This window comes from Vidua chalybeata, chromosome 2 (assembly GCF_026979565.1).
Source record: "Vidua chalybeata isolate OUT-0048 chromosome 2, bVidCha1 merged haplotype, whole genome shotgun sequence".
Taxonomy (NCBI): Eukaryota; Metazoa; Chordata; class Aves; order Passeriformes; family Viduidae; genus Vidua; species Vidua chalybeata.
Window position 1 is genome coordinate 29378749 of NC_071531.1, and position 12304 is coordinate 29391052.

General features: G+C 41.0%; 1 protein-coding gene across 1 annotated transcript in view; it reads right to left on the reverse strand.

The window, feature by feature from the left end:
* Positions 1 to 2973: 2973 nt before the first annotated feature.
* SLC9A4 (solute carrier family 9 member A4) overlaps positions 2974 to 12304 on the reverse strand; it is a 31813-nt gene continuing 22482 nt past the window's right edge. The window contains exons 9-12 of the mRNA XM_053935096.1: positions 10152 to 10248; positions 8274 to 8405; positions 7477 to 7564; positions 2974 to 3513 (exon numbers count right to left, since the gene is read on the reverse strand). Coding sequence (XP_053791071.1) covers positions 3215 to 3513; positions 7477 to 7564; positions 8274 to 8405; positions 10152 to 10248 — 616 coding nt within the window. The 3' untranslated portion in view covers positions 2974 to 3214. The remainder of the gene's footprint in view (positions 3514 to 7476; positions 7565 to 8273; positions 8406 to 10151; positions 10249 to 12304) is intronic.

A 12304-nucleotide genomic window follows, 5' to 3' on the forward strand; every position in this document is an offset into this window, starting at 1 on the left:
ATTTCAGCTTACTTTATGGTGAGGCCTGAAAGCTTATAGACATGGATTAAGTTACTTGTAATAGGATATTGCTGTAGTTATTGCAAAGTAAAATATAAGTAATGTGTTTCTTTCAGAAGAACTTTTTTGTCCACAAGTAAGAAATAACTATGAAAAAAAGAATAAAATGTGCAATTTTATATTTTGGAACATATTTTATATAGGCATCTGCAGCATTGCTTCTTGGCTGATGACCAGCAAAGCCATTAACAGCAACTAATGGCACAGAAGGAAATTTTCTTCCAGTACTATTTACTAATTGCTAGGCAAGAAAACTAAAAATAGACTTTACAAGTTTAGGAGCTAGACTGCAAAATCTGAGAGCACTCTATTAACTTCTAGCTTTTCTACAGCTTTACACTCTCTGAAGTTCTGGGTCACTGATTTCATCAGTGAGAAGATTAGGAATGAAGCAAAGGAGGGAGATTTGACTCCATCTATTCACTAATTCTCTTAGTATCTCATTATTTTTATCTAGTCCTAATATAAACCCATAATTAGAAACTGAATGTTTTGCTCCCTTCTGATGGGTAATTATACAATGCTCTACAACTTCTACAATATTTAAGGAATTTAGGACTCAATTTTGAGCATATCTGTCAAACATACACTGGCCAAAAGGCACAGACTCCTCTTTTTCATGATGTATGTCTGATCCCTTCCTACGCCATTCCTGACATCCCATTAATCCTTGTCCCACAGACTTTGCCCAGTTCCCCCAGACAATTCATTGAGTAAATTTCCTTAAAGAAGAAATGCTGAATTTGAAGCTCACAGTAATTCCTCCATTAAAGCTGTGTCTCGTGAGCCTCCCTTGGAAGATGAGACACTATCCCTTCTTCATTTTTCCTCCAGATTTCCATTCTCTCTGTCCCCAAGGACTGCCAGCAGTTCGTATCACCCACCAGCCAGTTTCAGAGATCCTAATCCACCACAGCTCTGCGATGCAGAAGCAGGTTTCACACCTCTGTTGCCCTACTCCATTCACCTCTGTGGCCTAAGACCACATCATATGGGTACTAATTTTGCCCTCAATTAAATATCATGTGGTAATCGTGTGGCTCACAGTGTAATTTAAGACCTGAGTTTGTATAATAACGCTTTACCTTAATATCCTGTTTTAATTTAGATTTATGATATGTCAATATAACTTGCTGTAGGACTGAGATCTGGTGCAAAGCTTTTGTTTAAAAACTCTGTGGAGCACTTCCTCCTTTGATGGAGCTGGGTTTATTTGTTGATTTTCAGGTACAGAACTGTATTTCATTGCTAATTCGGTATCGGTACAGAAGAAAAATCCCACCCTGTTTTAATAATGTGCCACTGTTTTCATAAAAGGAAGTCATATAATTTCTCTGGCACAATAAGGAAATACAAACAGAACTTGTTTCATAAAGCTTTGTACAATTTCAATACAGATGATTCATTATAACCTGCTAAGCATAAAAGCTCCAAACATGAGAAAATGGGGAAAAGGACTTGTAGGTTTTTCTTCCTCTGGCGGTGCTTTTCAAGTTTGTTAGTTTAGATTCTACCTGTCCTGAATCAGAAACTATTTGTAAGAATGTGAAATCGTAGCTTACAGAAATAAGTTCTTTTATGGACCAGGACATACAAGCAATACCAGCAATATAAAAAAGAGAAACATGCAAGTAGCCCTGCTATCTCTGACTCTTAGAGTAGCATTTAAGACCTTGAGTTGGGCAGCTAAGCAAGGTCTGAGGGGAGGAGACAGGAGGAAACTTGACAAAAATGTGATTGAATTTGGTGCATTTCTTAACCATAGATTTTACTTAAGTGCAGCTTTATGCAGCTTTAAGTGCAGGTTTATGGACTTTTGGATTCATCCCTTTGAATAAAATCAGCTCAACTACAGTGCCAAGACACAGAAGAGAGTGGCAATGCTGCTTCCACTCTGCAGAAAAGAACTTCTTCAAAGAAATTAGATGTCTGGGACTTAGCTAAAATTACTGAAGACCATTCTTCTTGCTTCTCCTGCTGCTAGGGAGATCCACCATTGAGAGTGGAGCATGGGCACACAGAGCCACTTGGAAGGGAGCTCCATAGAAAGGTTGGGAGTTCAAGTGCTGTAATGCACATCCCTCTAGTTATTTCTGCTTTCTTTTACAGAAAATCTTCTCTGTACAACATATAGGAAGGCACTACAAAAAGCTGAGAGGCAAACACAGGGCCTCTCTTTTCTGCTGGCCAGTAGGCTGCAGGGTTAGGCTCCCTCTACCCTAAATCCTAATTTCTTGCTTCCTATCTGCATTGCTGGTCCGGTTGTAGTGTGAAAAATGGTACATGGATTTGGGCACAAAAGGTGGGAGTGGGGAATGGAGACATTAGATACCTCACAAGGAAGCCTCCCGCTTGCTGAATCACAAAAATATTGTGTGTGTTCTTGCCATTCCATGCTTACAAATAAAATCCTGACAGCAGTCTTGCCTGAAAACTCCTCTGGATTTGTACATACAAGTATCCCTCCATTACTCATCCAAAACTGTAGGTGAGTAAGAGGAGCCTACATATTGAAATTGATTTAAATAGCTGGAGTCACAGATCACCACTGTAGATGACTTTACACACTTTTGCAGAGCCAAAACCTGAGTTACCAAGAGGTTCCCAAGTTGAAAATGTTCACTGAAAATCCTTTTGAGTTAAGGTCTTGCTTAGGCATCTTCAGTGACATTTACGTGCCCTAAAAATGCCTTTCTGTTTTTAACCCTTTCCCAGAATGCAGCTGATTCTGATCTGAAATCAAAAGCTCTATGCAAGTTGAGGTAATCAATTTGTGCATTCACATGTCAAGGATGTCTTTATGTATTTCTGGATGCAGACCATAGTATGAAACAAAGGCAGTGTCAGCTTCTACCCATAGCACTGCATGCACCCAACTACCCCTGTTTAAATCCACGTCCAAACCCCTACAAATATCATGTTCTCCTCTTTCCCGCAGTGTTTTATTGGAAAGAAAGCTTGATATTAGCACATAAGAATTAGAGTCTTCTCTGAGCCACTAAGTACCTTAATACAACTCTTGAAAGTGATACGAGAGCAAGTACACTGGTCCCGAGAGGAAAATCATCATTTGGTTCATATAAAAGCTTTGTTATTTCTTTTGAAGCAGTGCACCAGGGGCCCTAGAGATGCAAACACTGATGATCTCTGCTCCTCATATAACTAATGGCCTGACTGGTGCCATTGTTTCTGTCTCTTCTTCTGACTCATACTCCTCCACTTTTCTGACAGTGAACCGAGCCTTTGGCATTGGAGCTAGATTGTCTGCTCTGGTGAAACGATGACGGCTGACTGAATTTCCTCTTCGACCTGACGGATTGAATGGACCGGCTCGTCTGTCCACATGTGCCATTGGAATCAGCTCTTGGCGCTGCTTTGCTTCCAGTGGCCGTATTCGGGGCTGGGATCTTGATGTAAATGGCAACACAGCATCAGAGCCACTTCTATGCTGATCTAAAGATAAATAGACAAATAATTCATTTTCTAAAGAAGAGAAGAGAGAAATGTCATGGTATTGGAAAGGAGAGATAAAGGGTATTCAATACAATACCCTGGAATTGAAGCATTCTAAATAATTACTATAGAATAAGGAAGCAATCAAGAACTAAAAATAGCCCTAATTTTTAATTTTCATCTCAAAGCTGATGTTTAAAAAATTTTATTTATTTTATTGCTGCTCTGAAACTCCAGAAGATAAGCACATTCACTTAATTTTTTGTGTCTCGCAGACCTGCCCAATGCCTTCACTGCAAGGGTGAAAGGCAATAGTGAAATGCAAGAGTGTTCCTTTATGTAATTTGAATTTTCCTCAAATTTCACAGGCATTAAAAAGAATTTTAAATCCATAGAACAAAACAAAAATGTGACAAAGGAGAAAATTCTGGTCCATCAAAAATGAAGTTTGCCAGTGACCTGTGACTAACAAGTGGGAAGAGAACAGTTTCATCTGAAACCAGAGGTGCTTTGATTACTTTGGGTGTGTCAGATCTGCTCCTACCAGCTTGCTTGGCCACAAGTACATTGTAAAAATTTGCCTGCAAGAGGCCAATAACTGGCATTCTCATCCTGCTGAAGTTATAGAATATACCTTTTCACTTTCCTAAAGCCACTTGTAGGAACGTAGTTAATGTAAGAAACAACTCCTAACAATCTAAGCTAGGAGATTCTGGGATATAAACACTACAGTCTGTGAACAGTAAAATTAGTCCAAATCCTGATACCATTAAAGTGCACATGTATTGACTATGGTCACAGTTTCAAAATGTAAGAAATTATTGCAGATCCATAACTAGTAAATTATATTAAGCTAATGTTTATTTCACAGTTGGCACAGTAAAGCGCTGCTGCTCATAGGCCATATGGACATACTACACCCTAAGCAGGATAGGATTTCTCAGATTTCCAGGGCTTCTACTTAGCCCTTTGGGAGCACCACTGCTACAAAGTGTGAGTGATATATACTGCCAAAGGAATAATTCATAAAATCATAGACTGGTTAGGTGTGGAAGGGACCTTTAAGATCCCTTACTTCTACCACCCCCTTTCATGAACACGGAACCTTTCACTAGACCAGGTTGCTCAGCCCCATCCACTTGCTCATGAACATCTTCAGGGATGGAGAGTCCATAATTTGTCTGGGCAACAACCTCTCTGGACAATTCACTTATATGAGTGGCAGAAAGAACTGATAGGTGACTTAAGGATCTATTTGTGGTCATTTATGACCCTTTAGTTACTAAAATTTCTGCACATGCTATATATGAGACCTAAATCAAGCCTGCTGGAAGAATTTTTTTCCAGAAGGTCTTCCAGGCATAGACAGAGGAGATTACATTTATCTCTGAAAATGCATGTGTGCATGAATGAGGTTGTCACTCTAATTCCCTACATACTGAGTACTTCTCTTCTTAGTTTCCAAGTGCAATTCATCTCATCCCAACAGTTTATGAGAGGACTTTAGGATGGCTTTTTCCTGCTGAAGACACTTACAGTGGTGTTAACACTACACAATGGCCCTAAGGTGGGGCCAGAGACTGGACCAAAAAGTTTACTTATTTGGATAGATTACAAGGCAGGGCTTAAATTCAGGCCTATCTAACAGAGAAAAAAGTACTTGCATTCACTGCTTCAGGATTTAGCTCTCTCCCCACTAAAATAATGCGCCTACCTCCCATAACAGCATTTGGTTCCTTGAAAGTATCTGCAGTGCTTTTTGGTCTGAGGCTGCTGTGTGGAATACTTTAACTTTTTTAGAAAGACACATATCTCCTGTGAAGAGGTCCTGATAAACAGGACAAGAAACATCCCCCTGAGTAAAATTTATTTTCCTCTCTGAGCAGATCCTATGGGTTTCCATTTTGCTGTCATTATGTGTGGGCACCCATACAGGACTTTGAATGGAGCGTTTAGGGCAGCAACCAAAGACAGTGAAAGGAAGAGACTTGAGAAATCCAGGGAGAAACAAGTGCAGGAAAATACAGGAAAAAGAAGATAAAAAGGGCCAGTCTGTACATATGTCCAGTAATGCTCTGCACTTGATCAACACAGTCTGTCTTGTTTGTTTGTTTGACTACACTTCTGACTGGGTTCCTCTATCAGCAGCCCCATACTGTGTGCTTGTGTGTATGGAGGTCTGAGTGCCAGCAGCTGGAGGGACTGGGGTGCATCTGTCAGTGCAAAATTACTGGCAATCACCAAGCCAGAGTAGCCATTAAGTGTTAGAACCCTAGATCCTGAGAATTTTAAACTTTCTGTGCTGAAAGGCACAGACCCACAAGAGAATACTATATTTGACTTGAAGCCATAAAGAAACTTCCACAATTAATCGATAACACTAAAATTACCCACGTGTAGTTTAAATAGAAGTGTGTAATATCACAAAGTAGAAAACCTAGAGTTTAAAATTTTAGAATCTAATAATATATATAAAGCAAAATAGAAATTTTAGGGCAGTAGCTAGTTGCTCTTCTTCATATTCTTCATAAGTTTAGATAGCGTTTTGTAATTAGATAGAAATGTCCACATTGCAAGACACAAGTAGTTAGTTATTGCCTTAAAAGTAAAAATAATTTAAGTATAATTTCTTATAGTTAATAGATAGTTAAGATCTTAAAAGACAGATAGTTAAGCCTTAAAAGACCTTATATAAAAAAATAGCCATTTTATAACTTGTTAGTAGAATGCTATAAAACTCACAAATTATTAGACTATAATATAAATGAAAAATAATAAACATTTAAGTCTAAATACAAAATACCATCTCAAACACTTCAATTCCAACCTTAACAAAAACAACAGCAAAAAAAAAAAAAAAAAAAAAAAAAAAAAAAAAAAAACCCAGCAATTCAGTGGGATAAAAGGCTTTGGAACTGCCTATTGGAGCAACCATGAGTCTGGAACAAAGACTGAGGAGGGCAGAAGGTCTTCAGGTTGACTACTGGAGGGAGCAGGAGGTGCAGAGCAGTGACTGAAGATTGAAGAGACCATGGGATCTGTGGTTGGCTATTAGTAAGGCCATAATGTGGACTGGATACCAAAGAGACAGGTCTGCATGTGTGTGTCCCTGTGTGTGAGGCAAGAGGAGACCAGGGGATCCAGGAAGTTGCTCCAGGAAAGACTGGCTGCCCAAGGCCAGGTACTGGAGGGTCCTACAATACATGAAGTGGAGTGTAAGACCATGTCTCTGTGTGCCTGTGTCTGTGTACCAGCAGCTGCTATGGGGCTGTGTCCTCAGGAACCTACCTGCCCAATGCGCAGATGGAATGTCCAGAGCCAGCTACTGAGCAGAGCATGTATCTCAGGCCAGCTACTGAAGACTGAGACAGCATGTACGTATTTATAATTTTTCACTAACAGTCTATCAGCCTCATGAGCCAGAGAGGGGACAAGGATGAGGCCATTGATGCTGTTTGCATTTGTGTGAGCCCTGTGCCATGTCTGTGCTGCTCTCTGTGTCTGGCTGTGTGTACACATGCACTGAATTTTGGTGTGGGGCTGCCTGTTGGGAATACCTGCTCAGTCTTGGTACCTGCAGGACCTGGGGACATGGAGCTCCATCTGTCTCACCTGAACTGGGCTACAGGTTCAGCAAGTTATAATAATTTTGCATACAGCTCTGTCTGTGGGGCTGCAGGGAATGACTAATTGGTCAGGTGGAACTGCAGGGATCACATGAATATTTGTTCAAGAGGGGAAAAAGAGAAAAGCAGGAAGTGCTGCAACAAAACAGAAACTGCTGTAGTAATGATCATATAAACAACATAGATAAAACAGAAAGGAGAGAAGGGTGTAGCTCATTTAAAGAGGCTGTTGACTTCCATGGGAAGTAGTACCATGTAGTACTGTTAAATCCACCAAACAACCGGCCAAGTTTCTTTTGCTACTGGAGTAAGATACAGAGTAAAGCACTTCCATTACCTGTAAAAGTAACATGCCTGGTTTTTCTTCTAGTGGGCTGGCGTGGACCCTGAGGCAAAGAGAGGTAGCGTACTTCTGTGGTGTTAACCTGTGTAGGAGACAGAAATGTGTCCAGTGCCTTGGCACTTACATGGTGAAACAGTAAAGAGGTATGGCAATATGCTGCACCTTTACGGACAAATTTTGAGAGGTATGAATAAGATCAATGCTTGGTTTGGATGGTTGAACTCAACGTCAGCTCCAGCGAGAATGCCTATCTGATATAACAGCCAAAGGGTTTTTTACCGTCACCAGAGAAAAACATGTTCTTCTAAGACTCACCTTTCTTATTTCAGGTGAAAAATTTGAATACAACTAATCTATCCAACAAGAACTTATTTCTCTTCCTTAACCATGATTATCTCAGCTATAAATGTCTGTGCTGTTCAATGCTTACCTTTGGTCAGACAAATCTCTTACTGGTTGAGAACCCAAATCATCAATGTGCCAGAGGCTTTGCATCAGGCCTTTTTTGATTACACTGTACTTTGTACATGCAAAATCAATGCAAGTTACATTATTTTACTACATACAGCCAGAGTAGCCGATTTCTGACCAATATATGGAGACTGGACACAAAAACTTTGCTGCTCACATGCTAAGTGAAGCTCTTTCTTTCTAAGTGCTGCACGAGCACACTGGGAAAATATCCATTTTAATTACAGCGAAGATCACATTAAAACTTGTGTCTTTCCATATTTACAAAGAAGCAGAGGCATTTTTAAAATTAAAATAAACAGTAGATGGATAACAGGTACCGGTCTACCCCAAGGCAAGCTGTTTCCCTTCCTGCAACTTTGCCTCAGGCTGTGTTCCCGACGGATGAGGATTTCTTGTGCTTGTTTCTCACTTGTGTCAGTAGGAAGATTGTGCCTGTTGTATGCTGGTGCCTGAAACAGAAAATGCAGCCAGCTCATTTTCAGTGCATTTGCAATGTCAATCAGTCTGATCAATCACAGGGCCAAGGGGACATCTGCCTCAGCTCGGTCACCGACCCAACACAGATCTCTTTGGTATCACATGGCAAAATGCAGCCATGCACAAATCTCATGGATGCAGAGGAAGATGGGAGGAAGCAGGAACACAGTTGTAAGTCTCAGACCTCAAGGGCTGCGTTTTGATGCCATTTTTGAGAGACTCTTGCCTGCTCAAAGTGCAGGTATCTAAAATATACCTACCTAAGAAAGCTGTTATCACCTCTGGGCTTGTCCTGTCTTTGTCATCTCTTTTCTCATCTCATCAACTGTAGCTGGGAGCTACAGATAGGTCCCAAGAAAGAGATAACTGGTTAACTCAACTCTGAGCTTTGGTACTAATAGTACTGAGCCTGGAGCAAGCTTCAGATGCACTCAGGAACCAAGAATGAATCTCCAGAATGAGATGCACTACTGAGTTTCCTTTCCATACTTGAACAAACTACAAATTAATATTACCCTAAAACTAAGCATCATTTAAGGCAAGCTTTTTAGTTTATTACATACAGCTAGTGAAATGAAGGAAATAATTATCTGCCTTAAAGAGAAAAATTCACTGAAGTTTATAATCCCTCTTAAAAAGTAGAATCTGATTTCAGTTTCATTCGCAAGGGTCCTTGTAAAACTGGTCTGGCGAGCAACAGCTTTTCAGAGCTGAAAAGGAGTATTAGAAGCGGCATTATTTTTCATCCAATCTTTCATTTCCAAAAGCACACCATTCTCAATACTACATAGGAAATGACTAGCACAAATAGTCATTACTGTAATTGATTTTGAAGAGAGAAAGTTCATTTCAGTAAGCTAAGAGATAACTATATATGCAAATTGTTGCTGCTAAGATAAGAAATTGATATCATAAGGATAATTAGCCATGGCAAATCAAACAACGTTAGGAATGAATAACATATTAATAATGCCACATTTAAATGAGCAGGCCCTAGCATTTTCTAGTACACGTGTGTTACATGAGTTAGCCTTGTTTATCGACATAATTTCAAGGTTACTGTAATGTATCCTCTCCCACTCATTGCTGTGGGCGAGCTCTCAACTATTCAGTACCCGAGACTGGATTAAGCAGATACCATACCCTGGGCTGCATCAGGGTCGCTACAAATTTCTGCAAAACAAATCCACGCTGAGGTATTATCACACCACTTTTACAGGGGAAAAAAAGCCACCTAAATGTGCAAAATGAAGCTCGGAGGACATGGAATTTTTTTTCCTTCGTTTTTTTTTTCCTCCTGCGGTGCGGGTAAATGCCGCTCCCACTCAGGGCTGCGCGGTGTTTGCTCCGGCCGCCCCCGCAGCGGAGTTTCGCCGCTGCTGCCGGAGCCCTGCCAGCCGCCCGCTTCTCAGCCGGGCTGCGCTCCCGGGAGCCCGGGCAGCCTCGAAAGGCGGCTTCCCATCCAGACAGCCGTGCGGCGAGGGAAGCCTGACCTCTGCAGCTCAGCCACAGATTTTCCTGGCTTTTTGCACCGCCGTCAGGGTGAAAAGCTGGTTAAAATCCTGATCAATGCCCAAGCCCGGGGCTCTTCCCTCCTTGCCCTCCCCGGTTGGCCGCGGGCTCCCAGCGCCCGGCAGGTGCCCCGGGGCCGCGGTACGGGGAGGGCAAACAAGGGCTGCGGGTCCGCAAACAGAGCGCGGCAGCGGCGGCTCACGCACCCTTTGTCGCACTTGGTACAGGTTGTGTGCCAGGACGTCTCTCATGGCCTCCACCTCTGCCGGGGACAGCCTCTGTGCACGCTGGTTCCTGCCGCTCCTGCAAATAAAAGGGGAAATTAAATATGGTATTAATGAGCTGATTAAATAGTAATCCCATTAAATAATGCATGGTCTATTTTTAGTGCTAGAACAGAAGACTATGCAGAACCTTTTAGTGATCAGCAACACCTGCAAATCATCCGAAGATTAATTTTAAAAGGTCAAATTTTGCTCTTTCATTGTTTTCATCCATATAGTGGGTACTCAAATTGGGCCCTAAGCCTTCATACAGCTGAAACTCTTCTTTCTTAAACCTCCAGAAGTTCCTATTTAAGGATTAAATTAGGCCATAACCAGCTCAGGAAAGCACTGCAAGTTTCCTCCTCTGTCTGAACAAAAAACTCAGCATGGTCTAGCAGTCTGGGCCTTGCCATCTTACTGGATTTTACTGCTTTGAGAAAATGAAGAAAATCCTTAAGAACAAAAGAGTATTCAATTATGAAGTCTGAGAGACCTGCCCTGTGGTGAGGAGAACATATAGAATTTCCTTGCTACTGAACCTGTTTCTCCGTGTGAAATGAAAGAACCACCTAAAAGATAGTCATCTTTGTGTCTTTAAAAAACTTTGACAAGCCCACAGTCACTTGTAGCTGCCTGGCTTTTTCATCAGCAAAACAGAGGAGGAGGGCTGCTGTGCAATGTTATCGGGTTTCACTACATCAGTCAATCACTGTGAGAGTTAGTGTTCAGATGAATTCCCAGGAAAAGAAAGAGAAATAGATAGTGATCATCCAGGATGAATCAGTCTGAGTTTGTCTTGTTGTTTCTGAATTTTTCCTTTCTCCATTTTGCTTTCTTGCCTCTTAAAAAAAAAAAAAAAAAAAAAAAAAAAGTGATTGCAAGTGGTGTTTTTCAGCTAAGTGATGTCCTTAAAGTGTTGTCTGTAAATTGTGCAATTAGAAAATCAATTATGATCTATGTATAGTATTGCCAAAGTTTTGTGTGCATCTATTTCACACTTCCTCTAAAATAAATTTTAAAATTTTAATGGTAAAGGATGATGGATTCAAGCTAAACTGTGATTATAATGTAAACATAGGGAAAAGGTTATAATTTACAATTACATCTAGTTTAATAATATTACTACTGTTTTGTTCTATAATCTACCATGAACATCTTGAAAACTTGTAGGACCAACATGAACTGCCTGGATTCTATATTTTACTGCTTCCTACCATCAAGTAGGCAGTGATCCCTGGTGCCCCGGCCCCTGTCCAAAGCCCCTGCAATATAAGAATTAATTCCTGATATATTTTAAGATTTTGGAATGTGTTTTCATTCTGCCATCAGGCTAAAACAGAGGTCTTTTTTTTTTCTAAGAAATAAAAACAAATAGGGAAATTAACAACAGGTTAAGGTGTAGTATTAGAGCTAGGACTGGGATAAGCAACAGGTTAAGGACCTCACTGAATCATGAGTGACCCATGAGTCTGCCACTGAGATGCTGGCAAGTCAGTGTGACAGAAAAGGGCTGCCTTTCTGGATTTGACCAGAAATCTTATCCCTGATAAATCCTTCCCATCAAATGTTTAATTGACATTCATCAATTCTCAACAATTGCAATAACAATCAAATTAATTATCTACCATTAGGGAAAAAAAGACCTTCACCATCACCCAATTCCAGGCTGAGTGGGTGGGTGCATTGGTTGGTTGCTTCCTTTTCCACTTGCTTTCAGTTCTCAGAGATACACTGAGAGGATTTGGGGATGCTACAAACTTTTCAGGCTTGGGTTCACTGCACCTTTACTCCCTACTGGGTGTGGTGTGTCTCAGACTGGAGCACAGCCCGTGTATGCTGCCCTCCACACAGGGAAACCAGACTCCTTGCTGTCAGCAGCCCCTGTCTGATGTCCCTTTGGATAACAGGGAGACCCTAGGCGCACCTGGGAAAATATGCACAAGCACTGGGGACTGTCAACAAGTATTGGTCTCTAAAATACAGGCTTGGCTCATTTGTGTAATGCAAATGGAACTGGAATAGTTGCTGCAGGTGGCTTTGACATCACAGGGAACAACTGCCTCCCTGCTTTATGCTTCACTGAATGTGTCCAC